We start from the raw sequence: 20,955 nt of genomic DNA on the forward strand, positions 1-20,955 counted from the left end.
TAATTTTGCACGCCCAATTTTACAGTTTATGATTTGTTAAAAAAGTTTGAAATATCCAATAAATGTCGTTCCACTTCATGATTGTGTCCCACTTGTTGTTGATTCTTCACAAAAAATACAGTTTTATATCTTTATGTTTGAAGCCTGAAATGTGGCAAAAGGTCGCAAAGTTCAAGGGGGCCGAATACTTTCGCAAGGCACTGTATATCGGATGCACTCCATTGCCTGCTTGCAGGCCTTTACAATTCAGAAAGTTAGATTGTAGTTTTTCCAGCGTGCACATTTTGAAGTTGGTTTGATGTTTATAGTTACAAAGCAAACAATAAGCATGCAAGAGCACAGTATTATTCATGGTGAACCAAGCACACTAATTATAAGTATTGAGAGAAGAGTATAACTGCAGAAATCTATGACCCTTGTACTGCTATTTTTTATATCTCCACCCCTGAGTCACCTGAGCAAGAGAGATCCAAGTAAAATGGATTAAAGAACAGAACAGCCCTGTGACATTCAGCTATTCACCATTTAACTAACTTACATTGTATGACTTATTCATGGACTGAAAATAATCAGTCAATACATCAAAATTGTGACATTTTATGTCTTTGATAATTCAATGTTTTACACCCAACTTCTATGTTTTTTCATTTCAGGAGAAGCTGAATGTCTTCAGTGACGTTAAACTGACCTGTGATCATGCACAAAGGAGATGTGATCTGTGATCAAGCAGCAGTGCATATTAAGGTAAGAATGCAGAATGATCACAGCCACATTTCTACCCTGCGGAATTAGGGATGATAAACTGCAGACTGATGTTACTATCGACACTATCGACACATTCTTATTTGCTATCTCCAGAGCCAGGCTCAGCACACAGAGGCAGAAGGAGGAGTTTGAGAAGCTTCATCTGTACCTACAAGAGGAAGAGGTCAGGATAGTTGCACTAAGGGAGGAAGAAAAGCAGAAGAGTCAGAAGATGAAGGAGAAGATTGAGCAGATGAGCAGAGAGAGAGAGATCATCACTTTCAGACACAATCAGAGCCATAGAAGAGGATAAAAATGTATTTTGTTTCTCTGCAGCGCTACAGGGCCATCTTGGAAAGGTAAGTGATCTGCCTCCGGTCTCTCTCTTCTCAGTGGTCCTGTATCCAACCCCACTGACTCCTGACTGTTCTTCCAGAACCTAGTGCACACTGCTGGACCGTGAGAGGGTTTCAGGAGGACTGATCGATGTGGTAAAGCACATGAGAACCCTGCACTATAGGGTCTGGGAGAAGATGCAGGCAATAATTCAATACAGTGAATATTAGATACAATTGGGATAAAACTTTACCGACACTAAAAGGTTCCAACACAGAAAACAAGAAATTTGCTTAGTGAATTAAATTTATGCTGAATAATAAGATTATGTCCCTACCTCAATTTTTATTTAATTATGGTATGTGTGTGTTGTCAGTTCCAATGACTCTTGACCCCAGCACTGAAAACATACATCTAATCTTGTCTGATGATCTAACCACAGTGATATACTGCAACTTCCTGACAACCCAGAGATATTTGATGACTACAATACAATGGTCCTGGCCTCTGAGGGCTTTAACTCAGGAACACACGATGAGGTTGGGGACAGTACAGGACGGATCGTGGGTGTGATCACAGAGTCATGCCGGAGGAAGGGAGACTTCAGCATGTGTAGAGGATCATGGGGTGTGTGGTTTTTAAAGGATAGGTATTTAACGTATGTTCTAATGGTGCCACGTGTTCACAGACTCGATCGCCTAACCGTGAGACAGAAACCCAAGAGGGTCAGAGTGCAGCTGGACTGGTACAGAGGAAAGCTGTCATTCTCTGACCCAGATAATAACACACATATATACACATTCACACACTTTCACTGAGAGAGTCTTTCCATACATCAGGAATCACTGTATTCTCCATCCTCTGAAGGTGTTACCAGTGAAGGACTCTGTTACAGTGGATACTGCCTCTGTCTGAATCAGGGATTAGCATGTTGAATGAGTCAGTAACACTTACTGAGGCCCTTCACCTGCTGTAACACTCTCATCAGTCAAACAATTATAACTCATCATTGTATCCACCTTGTCTACAAACAGCAGGTATACACATCTGACTGACATTACAGTAGTGCAGAAATGGAGCAGCTTGATTGGAAACTTTTCCCTTCAGACTATTTAGTGAAAAAGGTCACCTATAAAATAATCATTCACAGGAGGTTGTGGGTGTTCATTTAAAAAAAAATAAGTGTATTTGCCATTGTGAACATAGGTCACTTGCTGATAAAAAGTTGTATATTCTTTAAAAAGTCTGAGTTGGGATAGGCTACACAGATGCCACCTTATTTTCAAATCATACCGTTCAAACCTTCCAATGATACTTATCATGTGTCTTAATTAAGACTTCAATGAATTAATGAAGTTAAAAAGACTCCATGGGCTGTCCTTGTCAAGACCGCTCCTCAGCCCTCCTAACACAGAGGAAAATGGTAGTTGAACTTGCTTTACACTAGATGGGGTGAGTGTATTAAAGTGTATCAAACAGACGCTAGAGGGCTTCATAGCCTTTCCACACAGACAAAGAAACACTGAATCAGCTGTATAAAAAATGCTCAAATCCTATGCTGGAGGCTCTGTCCTGTCCTGAAAAGCTAACAAGAGCTGCTAGTAGGCTACAGGGTATGGGTTGAATAACCCTTCGATTTTGTCAATCTAGGATAAATTGGCATTAAAATAAAGAATATATGCAGATTGTTCAAATAAATGACTGACTTAATTATTTTCCAATGGACTTGCTCTCAACCACGAATGAGAAATGCTAAACATGTCAATAGAAACACATTGTGCTAAAATAAGACAAGCCAGATTCATGTATTTCCTAGTATGCATGTAGACGCTTATCAGTTTGATAAGGAATAGTGGGTGTATGCTTTGATGCTGGATTCCCCTCCTCTCATTGGTTTGAGACCAAAGCAGCCAATAAGACTGTTCAGTTAGATTTCCTCCTCATGCAGATACCAACCGCTGCAGTGGAGAGGAAGAGGAACTAAAGGTTTCTAAATAATACAGTAGTCCGTGATGATGGCATATAGGAATATTCCTACTACATCAAGGAAATCTCTCTTTCTATTCTCCCTCTCTTTCTCTCCCTCACTCTGTCTCTGCCAGCGTCGTCTGGGTTTGGCTGGTGTAGGCTGTCATTGTAAATAAGAATTTGTTCTTAACTGACTTGCCCTGTTAAATAAAAATAAAATAAACACTTTCAAAATCTCAGATAGCAGTCATCATCATGAATCAGGTCGACAATCTACTGTCAAATTATTTTTAATCCTTGTCATATGAGGATAAATAATGAAGAGAAATTCTAGATAAAACATATCGTAATTCACAAATTCAACAATGAGTGGTTTGGAAGGAATCAGTGACAGTGGCTAACTGCAATCATTGCAAAGCAATCACTAGCCTGCTATTCAGGGGAGTGGCTGTCTGGTCCCAAGTCTGGGATTAAGGAGCTCTTTTCCAAGTTTAAAATGCTAAACACTCAACATTGGGCATGCTGTCAATGAAGCATGATTTGTGCCATGCTCAAAACAACTGTTAACGTGGAACTGCGGAAACTTGACTTCAGTGAGTTCAAGACAACTGGGAATTCATGAATAAACAAGCTCCGACTGGGAAAACACCTTTTGAATGGTCATCCAACTCGGAATTGTAAATCTGGCCTCTTAGAGCTATGACCATAAGATCAATGACATCATCATGACTCGACCTTCTAAAAGCTTCCATTGTCTGCTTATATGCCCCCTTTGTTTATCTTACTGTTCTGACCTGGGACAGAGAACACTGTAAGAATGACCCATGTTCTGATTTCTGTCGCTGTAGATTTCAAAAGTCCTAAACAAATAGTTATATTGACTACATCCAGTGGCGGATTTAGGTACAAGCGACATGGACAGCCGCCCAGGCGGCATCTTGCCCTCACAAAGAAATTCGGAATGGTGACATTTGCGTGATCGGTTTTCTTTCGCTCATTTGTACGTCACGTTAATGATATCATGTCACCGTGTGGGACTGTGGGTTAATTAACCTTGGCGTAGTTGGCACCCTAATTCTAGTTTGTGAGCTAGGCAGGCTACTGGGAAGGTCTACCCACTCAGAAGTACAAGATGGGGAGGGGGGTGGGGGTAGGTTGACCTCAGGTCTCCCCACTGGAAGCCAGAGGTATGGGGAGCAGGGGAATCTATCAAATTGCACAACTCTAACTTTGTACAGTACTAATGCAATTAGTAAAACCAGTCACACTACGAAATGCTACCAAATAAACAACAATTCATTCATAATACTGTGAATATATACAGTTGAAGTTGGAGGTTTACATACACTTAGGTTGGAGTCATTAAAACTCGTTTTTCAACCACTGAACACATTTCTTGTTAACAAACTATATTTTTGGCAAGTCGGTTCGGACATCTCCTTTGTGCATGACACAAGTCATTTTTCCAACAATTGTTAACAGACAGATTATTTCACTTATAATTCACTGTATCACAATTCCAATGGGTCAGAAGTTTACATACACTAAGTTGACTGTGCCTTTAAACAGCTTGGAAAATTCCAGAAAATTATGTAATGGCTTTAGAAGATTCTGATAAGCTAATTGACATAATTTGAGTAAATTGGAGCTGTACCTGTGGATGTAGTTCAAGGCATACCTTCAAACTCAGTGCCTCTTTGCTTGACATCATGGGAAAATCAAAAGAAATCAGCCAAGATCTCCGATTTTTTTTTGTAGACCTCCTGTCACGCCCTGACCTTAGAGAGCCTTTTATTCTCTATTTGGTTAGGTCGGTGTGTGACTAGGGTGGGTACTCTAGTTTTTCTATTTCTATGTTGGCCTGGTATGGTTCCCAATCAGAGGCAGCTGTCTATCATTGTCTTTGATTGGGGATCATATTTAGGCAGCCTTTTTCCATCTGTTGTGTGTGGGATCTTGTTTTTGTAATGTAGCCGTTTTGCTCTACAAAGCTGCACGTTCGGTTTGTTACTCTTTATTGTTTTGTTGCTGGTTCACATTAATAAACTTGATGAACGCCTTCCATGTTGCACCTTGGTCCAAGCCTTCCAACAACGATCGTTACACCTCCACAAGTCTGGTTCATCTAGGGAGCCATTTCCAAATGCCTGAAGGTACCACGTTCATCTGTACAAACAATAATATGAAAGTATAAACACCATGGGATCACGCAGCCGTCATACCGCTTAGGAAAGAGAAGCATTCTGTCTCCTAGAGATGAACGTACTTTGGTGCGAAAAGTGCAAATCAATCCCAGAGAAACAGCAAAGGACCTGGAGGATGCTGGAGGAAACAGGTAAAAAAGTATATATATCCACAGTAAAACGAGTCCTATATCGACATAACCTGAAAGGCCGCTCAGCAAGGAAGAAGCCACTGCTCCAAAACCACCATAAAAAAGCCAGACTACGGTTTGCAACTGTACATGGGGACAAAGATTGTACTTTTTGGAGAAATGTCCTCTGGTCTGATGAAACAAAAATATAACTGTTTGGCCTTAATGACCATCATTACATTTGGAGGGAAAAGGGGGAGGCTTGCAAGCTGAAGAACACCATCCCAACCGTGAAGCACAGGGGTGGCAGCATCGTGTTGTGGGGGTGCTTTGCTGCAGGAGGGACTGGTGCACTTCATCACGAGGAAGGAAAATTATGTGGATATATTGAAGCAACATCTCAAGACATCAGTCAGGACGTTAAAGCTTGGTCGCAAATGGGTCTTCCAAATGGACAATGACCCCAAGCATACTTCCAAAGTTGTGGGAAAATAGCTTAAGGACAACAAAGTCAAGGTATTGGAGTGGCCATCACAAAGCCCTGACCTCAATCCTATAGAAAATTTGTGGGCAGAACTGAAAAAGTGTTTTTCGAGCAAGGAAGCCTACAAACCTGACTCAGTTACACCAGCTCTGTCAGGAGGAATGAGACAAAATTCACCCAACTTACTGTAGGAAGCTTGTGGAAGGCTACCCGAAACATTTGACCCAGGTTAATATTTCTAAAGGCATTGCTAACAAATACTAATTGAGTGTATGTAAACTTCTGACCCACTGGGAATGTGATGAAAGAAATAAAAGCTGAAATAAATCAATCTCTCTAGTATTATTCTGACATTTCACATTCTTAAATATAGTGGTGATCGTAACTGACCTAAAACATGGAATTGTTACTAGGATTAAATGTCAGGAATTGTGAAAAACTGAGTTTAAATGTATTTGGCTAAGTTGTATGTAAACTTCCGACTTCAACTTTAGTTTCACAGACATATTGTTGCATTTTTTTTCTGGTTTGTGCAAAATCTTTAATAATAATATAAAAGCAGTCTGCACACCACCAAGGTGAATTAGTTTAGTCTTGACTCTTGGTTAACAGTGTTGTGGGATGGGTAATGTATTATTGCTGGAGTGACAAATCAACACAAATGGATAAGAAAAGGTCTAAGGCGTCAGATGCCCAGTTTAGGAAGAAGAGGAAAGAAGAAGAGGAGAAACGTGCAAAAGATAAAGGTATGCAGCTATGTCATCTCTTTATGAGTATAATATTATGCATGTAAATGAAATAGGCTAGTATAACACTTATGTTTGTTAGCCTATGTTGCTTGCTCTACTATCACACATAGGGGGACAATATTCCGTTTTCTGTCCAACTAGCTTACAACTAGCTTGGATATAATTGCACACAGTTTCATCATGATAATGTGTGTAGCCTGCAGCAAAACGATTACAACCTAACTAGCACATTATTGATTTGGTTAACTTTCATTGAGGTGACATCATAAAGGTTTTCTGTGATTGTATTGACTAGGTCCTGAATTCAGCAAGGGGAATTTCCAATGCTGTAGGCTAAATTAAAATAAGTCAATTTTATGATGATATTTTTTTTTATCTTTAGTGATATATACAGTCTTTTGACAAAAACAATTACAGTTAGTGCAGAATGGTGCCTTTTGGGGAGGGGGGGCATAATGGAAAGGACGGGTTGGCTCTAATCCGCTCTTATTGTTTAAGCAAGTCAGCCATATCAGCTGTGTGTTTTTTAAAGGCAGTAAAAGAGGCTGAACGGACTGTTTCGCTGCCAGACAAGGCTCCACTGATAGCCAGGTGTAGCAGTGGGAAGATGTTGGGACTGCTGTTGGACAACTTTATGGAGGCCGTTTGTGATCACAGCTTGTCACCGTTATACTGCAATTAATGTATTGTTTAGTGTTGTGTAGTGTAGTGGCTTTGCTGGCATGCATCCCACTTTTTAGTGTTTGCCCCACCAAGATATAATTGGTGGGGCAAATGCTACAATTGCCACTGACACACACAAAACACATACAAACAAATTAGAATGTAACCTGGTCGCTAGAATCTTCTCCACTCTTTGAATCAGAACATGCATTGTTAATTCAGGAAATATTCAGGAAAGTTAGTTGTCTAACATAACAAATATTATCTCTGTCTCCACCCTCCTCTTCCCTCCATCTCTGAGCAAGTGGAGCGTTGCGCTGCGCATTGATGTGGTGCTCTTGCGCCCCCAATTTTCACAGACTATAGTGGGCGTGGTGTTGGCAATGGGGATGGCGTCACCGGCAACGTGTTCTGTGTGTACATAGTAGCAAGACAACAACGAGCCTTTGACAGATGAGACACACGAGTCACATCATACAAGTCTGACACTTAGAGAAAGGACCAGGAACCGCTGCGAATTCAAACCCTGAAGAAGAGACCAGAGGAGCTGACAAGGTGTTACAAAGAAAAAGGGATTCTGACATGCACTGGCAGAAATGTGAGTGTTTATTATGTTGATGGTGAATATGACATTGACTTGCAGGCTACTAATACGCATAGATACGAATATTGTGATCATATAGCGGATGTTGTGACATTGACAATCAAATGCTATTTTTTACATTCTCTTGCTGCTCAGTTTGAACATCCATTCCTAATGTCTAAGTTACATCATTGTTTTGATGAATAAGTGGCAAGTAGGCTTAGACAATAGCCTACAAGTCAGGACTAACATTCAAAATAAATGAGGGTTGTTATAAAGTGTGTAGGCCTATATCATACCATACAATTGAGTGCATCAAACGAATGTGAGATTATTAAAACGTTAATACTAAGAAGTTAAGTCAACATTTACAGCCAATGATGAAAACAATAGCCCACTTTTGCGTGAAAACAGACAGTGGGGAAACTCTCTCAACCCTCGCCCATGTTCGCTACATCTCAGGCACCCTTTTAATGCTGGGTGTAAAGGGGGAACCCGGATAGGCTATTTTACACACGCAATAATGAACGTGATTTCCCACTGCCGGCGACGGGCATAGTGTAGCAGTCAACTATATGCAATATGGTAGTCTACAGTGTACACTCTACACAGTGCCACAGTCATTGAGGAAGTTCACTTCGTTTTCTCTGCTCCGTACCGCAGCATATCGAGCCAGCAAATTGAAAGGTCGTCGGAATCCCCGCCGCCCACGCGCATGACTAAATGGCCAGGGGTTTCCGCGATTTAAATATTACCTTGCAACAGCGTTCAGACAGGGTATCGCAGCAGCTCTGTCTCCTTGTCATGGATCGTTTAACTAACGTCCCAACTTTGACAACTGTAAAAATCGACCTTTGAATACGTTTAGTGCAATAGGCTGATGTAAATAACTTTATGCACTGATATAATTATTTGTCTGCCTAATGATTTACTGTAACTCTAGGTTCAAATGGACTTGTAGAGTACTACGTGAATTATTCTATACCCAAACTCAAGTAGCAATATGCTTTATAGAGCACTACATCACTGTGTAGGTAATATTACAGAATACAGCTGGGACCTTTATTGCTTGCTTGGTGACAAAGAACAACTATTGAGGACGGTTCTCCCTCTCTGTGGGTGTTTTAAAATAAATACTGATTTTGGACATGGATAGTAGACTGCCTTTAAGGGTTAACACCCAACTGTAGCCTATCATGTATATGTATGGGGGTTATTCTATCCCCCAACATGCACTACTAGTCAAATATTTGCATTATATTATTTTTGGGTAGGCACACCTGCTGTCTACAGTATGCACCAGTGGCCAGAGCTGCCCTTCCGTGTGTAGATCACCCTTTCTTTCTCACCCCTGTGAGGCATCCCCTCAATTGGTATTCATCCCTCCTACACTATGGTGAAGGTTGAGAAATGACGTCAGGGTGATTCACTAATGACTTTACAGTATCCGATGATGTATTGTATGAAGATGAACTCATTAGATACATTGGAATAAAGTATTGATATGGTCACAACCGTTTTCAGTTTCATTTTACGAATACGTCATAGTTTAGCAAATGTATTCTTATTTGGCCTATAACAGTAGTAGCAATGGATTTTAAATAATAATATAATACAATAGGAGTCTCTTACAGTAATGTTTATGATCATTGTTACAAGGTATGGGGCAGCAGCATAGCCTAGTGGTTAGAGCGTTTGACTAGTAACCGGAAGGTTGCAAGTTCAAACCCCCGAGCTGACAAGGTACAAATCTGTCGTTCTGCCCCTGAACAGGCTGTTCCTAGGCCCGTCATTGAAAATAAGAATTTGTTCTTAACTGACTTGCCTAGTTAAATAAAGAAAAAATAAAGGTATGAAAATTGCACATGTAATTGGTGTAATTTTAGCTTAACTAAAAATCCTTGGCATCTGTCTTATTTTTAGTATTACAAATGCCAGTAGTCTGTCTTTTATTCCTTACTCAGCAAGACAGGTAACTGAGGAAAGAGAAAATAAATTAGGGAAAAAATTGAGAGACATGTAAAACTCAAGTCCAAGAGAAGAGAGAGACAAGTAAAACTCAGGTCCAAGAGAAGAGAGAGACAAGTAAAACTCAGGTCCAAGAGAAGAGAGAGACAAGTAAAACTCAGGTCCAAGAGAAGAGAGAGACAAGTAAAACTCAGGTCCAAGAGAAGAGAGAGACAAGGAACAGAATGTTAATAACTTCTGGAGTTTCCACAATTGCAGAACAGAAAGGCAGTTCCTCCTTTGTATCCATTTGAGTGGCTTCAAGTGATACCAAACTTTGCTCGTTGTGAGAGGGATACTTAAAGTGAAAACGCAACACAACCCTCACCCAGGCATTCACTATATTCTCGCTCTCAAGTCAGAGATTTTGACGTTCCACTGAAACTGTGTTGATGGCACTACAAAAGTGTGTTTTTATCACTCTGTTCACCGAACCCCCTTGGGGAATATATGAGACTCCTGTAGCATTCAAATATGTTATTGCAACTAGACCAAAAACTCAGGCTCACACCCCAAAAAGCCCCCTTTCTATGGCTTGATTGTCTTCTAAGGAAAGGACAGGTGATGTGAGATGTCTGTGAGAAACTATCTGCTCCATGACCACATTTATGAATCATCGTGCTAATAGTCAGACACTACGTTATGGCTGCCAGCCCAGTCACACAGCAGAGCAGACATGGCCCACGTTTCTATGTTCACTCTTCACATCTGGCTGTGTAACGTGCTCTCGGCACACACAGCAGCGACAGGAAGGTGCTGTGGTTTACCACAGCCAGCGTAACGGAGCTAGACAGGAAAGAGTCACAGAAAATGTGCAGTGGCAAGCCTCCACAAGGTAGTGGTTCTATTGAATCTATCTGTTAGTTCTGACCTCACAGCCTGTTTTCCTAATGGAATAGGTTCCTCAGAGCTCTCTCTCTCTACCTGTTTATGCTCCTCGGTGGAAATGTCGCTTTGTCTTTCACGTGCGGGGTGATGACTTCGAGGAAAAACTACCCTGCTTTGCCGCACACAAGCAATATCAAGCTGGAAACCTCAGATACCTATATTTTTCACCACTATCTCTCTTTCCTCTGGCTGCTGAATGGAACAGAAAGTGATGGGGAAAGAGAGTAAACATGATATCATAGATGAATCATGGGAAATCACAGAGCTGGAGGAGAATGGCCTCTTTTTGCCAATCCTTTCAATCCAAAGACTAAAGAATGAAGCGTTATCCAAAATTACCACATTACTTCATATTATGTCATAACACTATACCAAGAGCTTTAGCTGTGTCGCTCTGTAGTAATACATGTCTGATAATAATAGTAGACCATTGTAGAAAAGCACCGTAATAGAGAACAAATGTCACAGTCGACTTCATTACTATCCACCAAAGAACATTCATTGCAACATCACCTCTGTCTCCACAGCACCGAAGGAGAAGCCGTGTTACACTCTTCCCACAGTGAAGAAACTCCTGGAGCAGAAGAGGAAGAGGGAGACCTCCTCGACGGCAACAACCAGTACCGGTGTCTCCACTGCCACTGTCCTCTCCCAACAGGTGTCAACACCAGAGAAGTCTACCTCAACAGGTGAGTACTGCTTGAAGCACCCATGTAAGACCTTTGCAACCTAACCAGACCTGGGTCAAGTACATTGTCAAATCATTCAAATACTTTTCCATTGACATTGACAGATGGGTTTACTTGTGACCCTCCCAGGTGTAGCCAGCAGCTACTCAGACATGGCAGTGGGGTATGAGAGATGGGGTCCTATGGATGAGCACCAAGCCCTCTCGGCCATACATGAAGGTCCATTCTCCCCTATGGGGAACAATTACTTCTCCAGCCCATCCTCCTCAATGGACTACAGCCAAACTCCGGCCTACAGCACTCAGATGGCCTCCAGCTACAGCACACAGCAGATTCAGGACTACCCAGACACCAGGATGCCCCAGTGTTATGTAAGGAGGACTGGTTTCTCGAGCAGAAGCAATTTGACATTACATCGTCCTTTTGACTACTTGTTGTTCGCTTGCTATTAAGTACATGAACAGTATGTGCTATAGCATTTATGATGATACCAATTTTACCGTTACAGACGGAGTGTCCAGTGACCGAGGCTGTGTCTAGTTTGGTTCCTTCAGGGCCCCTGCAGTCTGCTGTCTTCTCCTGGTCGTCCGGGGCCCTGGGCCCCACAGAACCTGTCCAGCAGGTGTTTAGTGGCCAGATGGATGTCATTAAGCTGGAGGAAGCCAGGATGTTCCTCAGAGGGATGGACTACAGCAGAACCACCTGGCAGGATGACGATGGAGACACGTAAGTGTGTGTTTGTGACATCAGCTTGTGACCTGATGTTGAGAAAGTAGACCTGTCTAAGTTTAGGAAAATGTTAAGAGAAACTTGGCAAATGTCTTATGTTTCATGACTTTTTACATTTTCGACTGTAGGTGTCACCTGAAACCAATTTGTCACTTTGTATTGTCTTGTCAGGATTCTGCACATCTATACAGCCAAGGGCCTGAGGGAGTATGCATTCGCTGCAGCAGAGAGGCTTGCTGAGCTGGGCAGGCTAGACTCCAAGGAACACAAGGGGAAGGTATGCACTAAGAAGACACTTCTTCTTTAGAGAACACAGGATTGAGTTCAACACAAATGAGATGCTTCCTCTAAAATAAATGTGTGTATGCCACACATACTGAGCCTTAGTTTAATAGCATTACCCCCCTCCTCTCCTGTATCCCAGACTGCTTTGCTGGTGGCGGTGACTGCTAACCATCCGGAAATCGTCCAGGATCTGTTGTCTTTAGGAGCGGATATAAATGCCTGTGATGTCAAAGGTCAAACAGCACTTCATCTTGCTGCTACCTATGGCTTCCCAAGGGTTATGCAGGTAAACCAGCAGCACTGCCTTCAACCAAAGTTGTCATCTGTTAGGGCTTAATCTAGATAAATAACAGAATGATGTGAATAACCAATTTCAATCTTTGGATCTGTATTTGTAGGTTATTCTCTCCATTGGGCCTGGAGTGAACCTGGAGGCTCGCAATTTTGAAGGTAACATCCAGCTTATGTCAAATGAGAACAACACAACCATTACTCAAAAGACATGACAAACAATATAATAAGACAACAGAATAAGTAATAACAATAGAATAAACTATTTTCCCACTCCTGTCTCAGGTCTGACTCCTCTGCACTGTGCAGCCATCTCCCACAGTGACACCATGAAGACTCTCTCCTCCCTCTCCTCCACCGGGCTGGGTGATGCCAGCCTCCATGCCCTGGCAGAGGAGAAGCTCTCCTGGCTGCAGATGCTACTCAACACCGGAGCCTCCCTGACCAGCCAGGTACTGAATGCACTACTTAAATGTAACATACAAGAGTTAGTATTTTAGAGCCAGTGTTCTACAAGTGGTGCCACTCCGTCCTCCCGAGGGAATGGCATGGTTCGTTTTGGTAGAAAATAAATCAAGTATGGAGCTATTAGTCAGCTTTTTGTCTACCCAACCTCACACCTGCAAAAATCTTGAATGGGTTTTGAATATTTTCCTCACTTCGGCGCGTTGCAGTTTCATTTGGAGGCTTCATACAGTGTTTTCCTCTGTTTCCAGGAAATCAAAAGTAACAAGACTGTTCTTCACCTGGCTGTGAAGGAGGGGAACATCCAGCTGGTTTGCCATCTGCTGAAGACCCCCCTAGACAACATGAGGGACTTTGTCAACATGAAGGTCAGTTCTGCTGTGAGATTGTCCGCTCTTCAAAGGTGTAGAGAAACAGACCTGTGTCCTGAGACTCCATGAAAAGAGAAAGGAGAGGTAGAACATCTTCAGCAGTGTGTGAAAAGGTGAAAGGAAAAGAGTGAAAAGAAAGGGAGACTCATCGACAGTTTGTGCATATCTAATTATTGCCTTAGTGTTGGTCAATACTCACAGCTTCATGATTCCCTTTACCTCCTCACCGGCAGGCCCATGGTCATACCGCATTGCACATGGCTGCTGGTCTCCATGGCAGCCCACACCAGGAGGAGATGCTGAGGCTGCTGCTGAGCAGAGGGGCCGACCCCAGCATCCGCAACCTGGAGAACGACCAGCCTGCACACCTGCTGCAGAGTGGACCCCACGGGGAACAGGTGAGCAGTCAGACAGACAGACAGACAAATGGCCATTTTGTTTCATTCATATAATCTCAGCTCACCTATCCGTGTCCCATCTGTTTTCAGCTCAAGCTCATCCTGAAGAAGCGAAGTGCTTCCTCTCGTCGACGTGTAATGTCCTTACAGGACCAAGAGTGACCCGGACTAGTTTTTATGTCCCTGTGTATCCCTCCACCTCTTTTCAGAGGAAGTACTGAAGGTCTGCACTGTAGGTTGAATCCAGACATCTGTACTTCCAAGAGGGAGGGATTCTAGCGTATCTTCATGTGAGGATTTTCAAACACGGCAAATCTCTAATATATACTAGGGCATTCACTTTGAAACTATATGTTTGATTGACATGATTTTGGTCACTATCTGAATTAAGTTCTGAATTTAATAATGGCTAGCTAGTAATGAGCAATGGTAACAGGTGGCATTCCAGTCCCCCCTGATATTACTGTCACTCAGTACAACCTTGATTTCTATGAAATCGTTGACATTATATTCAAAGCTGCACAGACTCATTGTGTGAGTACCCCCCCAGCCGGGAAGCCCTCTTTAGAGGTATATCTGAGGAGGGTTTCTGGGCTCCCACCCCCACTCATTCTCTTGTCAAAACTTCCCACCATGGTTAGAAATCATATTGGTTTGTTGAAAGGTGGTTGTTGTTTCACTAAGCATGTGACACAGTGTACCATTGTGCTCATGCTTTCAATGTCTTTTATAACTTAACTAGGTCTTTTCTTTTTATATTTGATATACTCACAACGCTCATTGAATAGCTAATATATTGTCAGTGGTGGAAAAAGTACTCAAAAATCATACTTGAATAAAAGTAAAGATACCTTAATAGAAAATGACTCAAGTAAAAGTGAAAGTCACCCAGTTAAAAAATACTTGAGTAAAAGTAAATATACTTAAGTATCAAAAGTCAATTGAATTGCTAACACTTTTATTTATTTATTTAAACAAATGTTTTTACGGATAGCCAGGGGCACACTACAGCACTCTGACAGTAATTTACAAACAAAGCATTTGTGTTTAGTGAGTCCGCCAGATCAGAGGCAGTAGGGATGACCAGGGATGTTCTCTTGATAAGTGCGTGAATTGGACCATTTCCCTGTCAAAATGTAATGAGTTTTTTTGGTTGTCAGAAAAAAAGTATGGAGTAAAAAGTACATTTTTTTTTTTAGGAATATTGTGAAGTAGTCAAAAATATAAATAGTAAAGTACAGATACCCCCAAAAACAACTTAAGCAGTACTTTAAAGTATTTTTACTTAATTACTTTACACCACTGTATATTGTCTCATTCATACTATGACTTATGGAAAGAACATTTGATGTTTTAAGGGAATATGTTGATATTTGTAACACATGCTATATAAAATTAGATAACATATCAACAGTGTATACAATGTAGTACCAGTAGTATGTATTTCTTAAAAGGCATTATAGGAGGAGTATTTCAGTTATGACTCGTTTCACCTTCAACCAATCAGGTATTTTCAAACATGACTCATGGTTGAAAATACCACAACATGTTTTGTGGTGACAAGAAAACATCCATCACTTATTCCTTTTATGACTGTTTTTTTCTTCTTTTTAATCTCCAATGAGGTAGCATGCATGTGCCCTTTGAAATATTGTTGTAGTGAATATACCACTTCATCACTGCCAATGGCATAAAAAATGTAATAAAAAAAACCCATCTCATTGGAGATATGACACAAGATTTCCCCAAACTTATAGAATAAATTATTTTCAATCGTGATTTCCCCTAGTTTTGGAACCTGGGCAGTCTTAGTCTAGGAACATACAGAGATGTTCTTTGTATGTTCCTAGGTCTAAATCATAGGTGAGTTAACATTAGTTATCCTCCCTCGTGTTATCGTTTGAAAATGGTACGAGAGAATCTGTTGATTTTGGCTGTTTGGTTCCATTTGGCTCAAAGTTTCTGGACTATATACTACTTAGACCATTTGTAACAGTGTAATATTGCTGTTACTTTTCACTGAATGTATCCTTCTGATTTACTGAATTGCCTGATTTACTGAATTTAACGCTGGCATTAAATCTGTTCTTCAAATATCTCTATTTGTCATCTATTTTATACTCCATTTTACATCACATGTACGTATTGATAAAGGTTGAGATTAAAAGATATGGGAAATAACTGTAAACAATACATCAATAAGACCATTGTATCCAGGGTGATTTTTATTGCAGCAGCTGTCTTATTGGTTAGCTCTGGTGAGAATCACTCATTTGCTTTTGGTTAACTGTTACGCCATTGGCTCAGTATCAGGCATTACTAGTGCTGCATACCGGGAAATAAAAAGAGCTGAAGTTAACAGACATTGTACTTTCAGCAAGTTAGAAACAGCTCTAAATAATGATAACATAGAACGTTTATTTGCAGGTAGTTACTGTGCCTTCTTATCTTAATGTATTGATCTTTTCATTAAGCTTAAACTCACACACTTTTAAAATGCCCGTTCCTTCAACCCAAGTTAATACTTTTTTTAGTGCTTTGAATGATTCTACTCGTGCAATGTAACTTAGAATGCATTAGGAGAAAGGAAAAGGCCATTGACATACAATACTATACTGGTGGCACCCTCTTACAGACCACAGAGAATGACAGGAGACTTCATTCCTGCTTCTGTTTCAAATTGCTGTAAAATTAACATTAGACATGGGGTTGACATTCTTCTAATTGCTACCTAGAACACAACCACCCACGACAATCCACTTAATGCCATCAAACATGACAGTAGATAGATCCTGAGCCAACCCTCAGTAAAACAGAGTGGGATAATGGGGTTGGGTTGATATCTTAATTCATGCTTGAGGTTATTAATACAGGTCCAATGTGAAATCGTAAACGTTAAAGACCTCTCACACAACTGGATAATAAAGTTGTAGATTTCTAAAGTTCATTGAGAGTACTATACTGTAAAATGAGACATGCAATCAACTGTCTTGGGTGTGCATGAAGTCAAAAGCAAGGAACAGAGAGAGCACAGCATTCAGTTCTGTTTCAACACTACCCACATCATGATATACATTTACAGCGCACCTGAAAGCTGATCTTGGGCCAGGTATGTTTTTTTTTGCTGGGCAAGGTAGATTGATAGCACCTAATACACAAGTAACAAAGACGGTTAAGAGTCAAATCTTCATCTTGGCTTGATATACATTTAATTTAAATCAAGAATGACAATTCCGTCATTCTTCTGGTCAGCTTGGGCTGGGTGTGCACCATTACTTGATGTTCCAATGGGCGCTGGTGTGTGTCAGCCATAAACAAGTGAGTGTGTGTGTTGGCCTCTCAGCGGCACCTCCCATGATGACTCTCCCTCGCCTCCATGTATACTTCGCCTATACTGTTGGAGGTGGCACTGCAACACAAGATAGAGGACAGTGTGTTATTTTTCTCTCTCTCTCTCTCTCTCTCTCTCTCTCTCTCTCTCTCTCTCTCTCTCTCTCTCTCTCTCTCTCTCTCACTCACTCACTCACTCACTCACTCACTCACTCACTCACTCACTCACTCACTCACTCACCATCTGTCTTTGGTATTTGGGTGCCTGCTGTATTAGAGCTGAAGACGAGAAGACAAGAGAACAGTTATTCACTCTGACACAAGGAGAGAAAGGGAATTAAAGGAAGCAATCCTGGATAGTTCCGACAGTTCAGTTCTCCTCAAAGCTTTGTGGAAACAACCACAATGTAACCAAGATAATAATAATAATATAATATATGCCATTTAGCGGACGCTTTTATCCAAAGCGACTTACAGTCATGTGTGCATACATTCTACGTATGGGTGGTCCCGGGGATCGAACCCACTACCCTGGCGTTACAAGCGCCATGCTCTACCAGCTGAGCTACAGAAGGACCACAAGATCATGTGTGTTCTGACCAAAGAGAAGGTATTTTAGATGGATTAGGTCAACCGTATCCATGCACAGAAGGGGCTGGGGCCACAAAGCTTTAACAATCATAGGATTCAATTTGGGGCAAAATGCAGTGATCTGTCAGGATCTTCCCAATCAGTGTCCTCTCTCAAAGGGTAGGCGAGAGGGAGAGACTGGGTCGGCATGCCATTGGCTGTAAACATACACTCTTTGAGGCCATCCACCCACACTGCCAACCCATGCAACAACAGCTCCCATTCTCAACCAGGGGCCCCAAAAAGCCCTAATGCAGGACATGTCCTTAATATTGCTTGTTTGACAAGAACACTTGATTTTCAAAATGTCAAAGATGGCACAGAGTTAGACTACTAGACTATCTTGAGATATTTGACAGTAATATGATGCTCTGTATAAGGGTGACTGCTTAATTAGTTGAATGGGTGGGCAGTATTATTGGATTTAGAGAGGGAGGGCGGGACTGTAATATCTTAACCAATAGGCAGCATTCAGACACGGGCTCCACTGTGGGAGGGGAGAGAGGGGGAAAGGACAGACATGGTAACAGTAAAATAGTATTAGTAAAGCCATCCTGTATTTGGTGGGGACTCCTCTTCCAAAGTGTGATGCATTCCACATGCACAGGCGGAGCAACTGCCAAGGCATGTACAAACTCTTACTTGGAAGACGATTTTGAGCATGTGAGTTTTTTACCTGTTGAAGAGATCAAAAAGTTACAGTAACCTTCAGAGAGTTACAGGTGAGCATGTGACAGACTAGGCAGAGTGTGTGCAAGCATACTCACTAAGAGCTATTAGGATACCCGACACAAACAAGATCACCCCAATGATGACCCCTGTAGTTCGAAGTGTCTCATAATCTGAAACCAGAAAAAAAATCTATAATCATGACCATTAGTAGTAGTCACATGGTACAACTCACATGCCATGTATGGTGTGACTCAAATAACAAATGAATCCATTTGGGTGAATTCACTAACCATATTCGAAGTCACTTTGATCATGTAAAATCGATTCTGTAAATAAAACACAAATGATTTACCAGAACACACAACCATGTATTATCAACATTAGGCCTAATAACAAGGTGCTAACATGATGTAATGTAAGTTGTAAAAAATGTCAGAATCTTGCAGTGCTGGAGAAGTAAACAGCCAATAGACCGAGTCCAAACTCATGGGAACGCCCTTTTTGGGATGGGAGTCGGTTCAGCACCATGGACAGCAGAACGCGACGGTTTTGGGAAAACGACATTGATATAAGTAGCCTAATGTGGACAGATTTTGCTCTCGTATTTATCACTGCTTCTAAATTGGCATACTCGTTGATAGCGATGAAAGCAATTGCAATTTGAGTTAGTGCGTTATTTTTGCTTAATGTGATCACACGAATAGACCAACTGTAAATAAAATCAACGCACTACACAAAAAGGAATATCTTATGCGTAAATCTTCCAGTTTACTAGGCGTTATCTTAAAGACGACAACAGCTGTCTCCGTGCTGCTTGACTGCGGAGCGCTGATCAATGCAGAGTCTTTGCTCAGCAGAAAAGACCGCCCACAGAAAGTGGGTTAGAAGCGCACGAAAGGCGTTCAATACAACGCGATTTACAAGACAATCAATCAAGTTGCTTGTACCGATTATCCATATCGGATGTGTTAAAAAATAGAACAATCCTAATAATTGTTAATACAATATTTTATTTTATACACTAAAGTGTTGTCCACACCCTTGGTGATGAACTGTGCTCCAACATCTTCAGATGAGAGCTCGCAGACATAGTCCAAGTAAATATGCCAAATCTGGACTTTAACGAGCAGTAGGCTATAAGATCCGAGCGTCAACAATGCGGCTTTATGTTGCTGAACCCCCACTTTATGTAATGGCTTAGTTGGCGCTTTCAACTTCTCCCCAGCGCTCTACCCCTCCCCTCTTGCACCCCGATGGGCAAGCCAACACAACCATTCACAAATTATAAGAAAACCATACATTTACAAAAAATACAGTGAGTATTACGTATTTTGAAAAATAATAAGCAATAGATAGATTAAATTGAAAGTGATCCAACACATGGGAAAAGTAGCCTAGACTGTAATGGCGCTCTAGCAGCAATGCACCAATTGTTCATCAATTCCACGAAATAGAAATTGATGGGATGAGTCTAGGAGCAAGCTTAGCCTAAATAATTGATGTGCAAGAACAGCCTGAGCAAAGAACCTGTACCTAAAACACTGAACTGAAGAACAACAAAAACATTATGAAACGCACAAGTAGTTTCAATTGTTTTGTTCTATTTCAATTTAAAGATCGCTTAGCATAAGCTACATTCAGAAAAATACAAACCTCCTTCAGTTGACATGACTGCAGTGTGGATATACTGTGTCTTTGTCTGCTGAGTTTCTCTTGCGCCCTGATGCAGGTTTTCAGGTCAGCGGACGGAAAATGGGAAGACGCGCACTTTTGAGGTGTGGAGTAGGATAGGAAGAAAAGGAAACTGCGGCTCAATAAAGTCAATTGCACAAACACTTAGAACGCACGAGAGTCCTCTGGTGGTGATGCACAGGCACTGCATTCGGTTATAGGCTATTCATTGCTGCAGCCTCAGTCTATTGAGGTATCCCCCAGGCCGTGAAGAAAAATGTGCCTTCCACTGCCGACGGTATTCTACCGCACTCGAGTAGACTACTATCAATATGCCCCGAGGAGGCGTGGGAAACTGCGAGGGGAGGAATACGCTAACAGGTCTCTCCTCCTGTAATGCGGCACGAGGAGGGAAGACATCCCTAGCAACAGAGCAACAAGGGAGAGGTTTCCCGTCTTCTCATCTATATACAAATACAGAGTAAATGTATAGTAAAAAAAACATCCGCAAGTCCCTGGTGGTGGTGTAGGCAGAAAATGCATGCGATATGTTATGCAATAATTTAGCCTCTAGTTTAATAAGCTACATTATTTCACAAATAATGCCTTAGTTAGCCTATATTTGAGTGACCAAGAATTTAGTGAAATTCTTAATTTCAAATGGGAATTATGATTTCAAGTATTTTTC

General features: G+C 41.3%; 2 protein-coding genes across 2 annotated transcripts; one reads left to right on the forward strand and one right to left on the reverse strand.

Annotated features, from left to right (window-relative positions):
* The first annotated feature begins 7,715 nt into the window (after positions 1–7,715).
* LOC127914321 (NF-kappa-B inhibitor delta-like) lies at positions 7,716–16,029 on the forward strand. Its single transcript, XM_052489926.1, has 11 exons — positions 7,716–7,856; positions 11,264–11,425; positions 11,555–11,796; positions 11,934–12,151; positions 12,326–12,431; positions 12,579–12,725; positions 12,838–12,889; positions 13,016–13,182; positions 13,447–13,563; positions 13,800–13,964; positions 14,055–16,029. Exons 1-11 carry the CDS (start codon positions 7,841–7,843, stop codon positions 14,124–14,126), a joined length of 1,464 nt encoding a protein of 487 aa, XP_052345886.1. The 5' UTR covers positions 7,716–7,840; the 3' UTR covers positions 14,127–16,029.
* A 137-nt stretch (positions 16,030–16,166) lies between these two features.
* LOC127914323 (phospholemman-like) lies at positions 16,167–20,692 on the reverse strand. Its single transcript, XM_052489936.1, has 5 exons — positions 20,250–20,692; positions 18,887–18,922; positions 18,692–18,766; positions 17,536–17,573; positions 16,167–17,373 (listed from the first exon to the last, which is right to left on the reverse strand). The coding sequence occupies exons 1-5, from the start codon at positions 20,263–20,265 to the stop codon at positions 17,269–17,271; spliced, it is 270 nt and encodes an 89-aa protein (XP_052345896.1). The 5' UTR covers positions 20,266–20,692; the 3' UTR covers positions 16,167–17,268.
* Between the last annotated feature and the right edge of the window lie 263 nt (positions 20,693–20,955).

Source organism: Oncorhynchus keta, chromosome 31 (assembly GCF_023373465.1).
Source record: "Oncorhynchus keta strain PuntledgeMale-10-30-2019 chromosome 31, Oket_V2, whole genome shotgun sequence".
NCBI lineage: Eukaryota > Metazoa > Chordata > Actinopteri > Salmoniformes > Salmonidae > Oncorhynchus > Oncorhynchus keta.

Coding starts and splice junctions, on each gene's coding strand:
- LOC127914321 (XM_052489926.1), top strand. Junction 12,432..12,578: donor CCAAGGAACACAAGGGGAAG/GTATGCACTAAG, acceptor CCTGTATCCCAG/ACTGCTTTGCTGGTGGCGGT. Junction 13,183..13,446: donor GAGCCTCCCTGACCAGCCAG/GTACTGAATGCA, acceptor CTCTGTTTCCAG/GAAATCAAAAGTAACAAGAC.
- LOC127914323 (XM_052489936.1), bottom strand. Junction 18,767..18,886: donor TCAAAGTGACTTCGAATATG/GTTAGTGAATTC, acceptor TTCTGGTTTCAG/ATTATGAGACACTTCGAACT. Junction 17,574..18,691: donor GGGTATCCTAATAGCTCTTA/GTGAGTATGCTT, acceptor TCTCGTCTTCAG/CTCTAATACAGCAGGCACCC.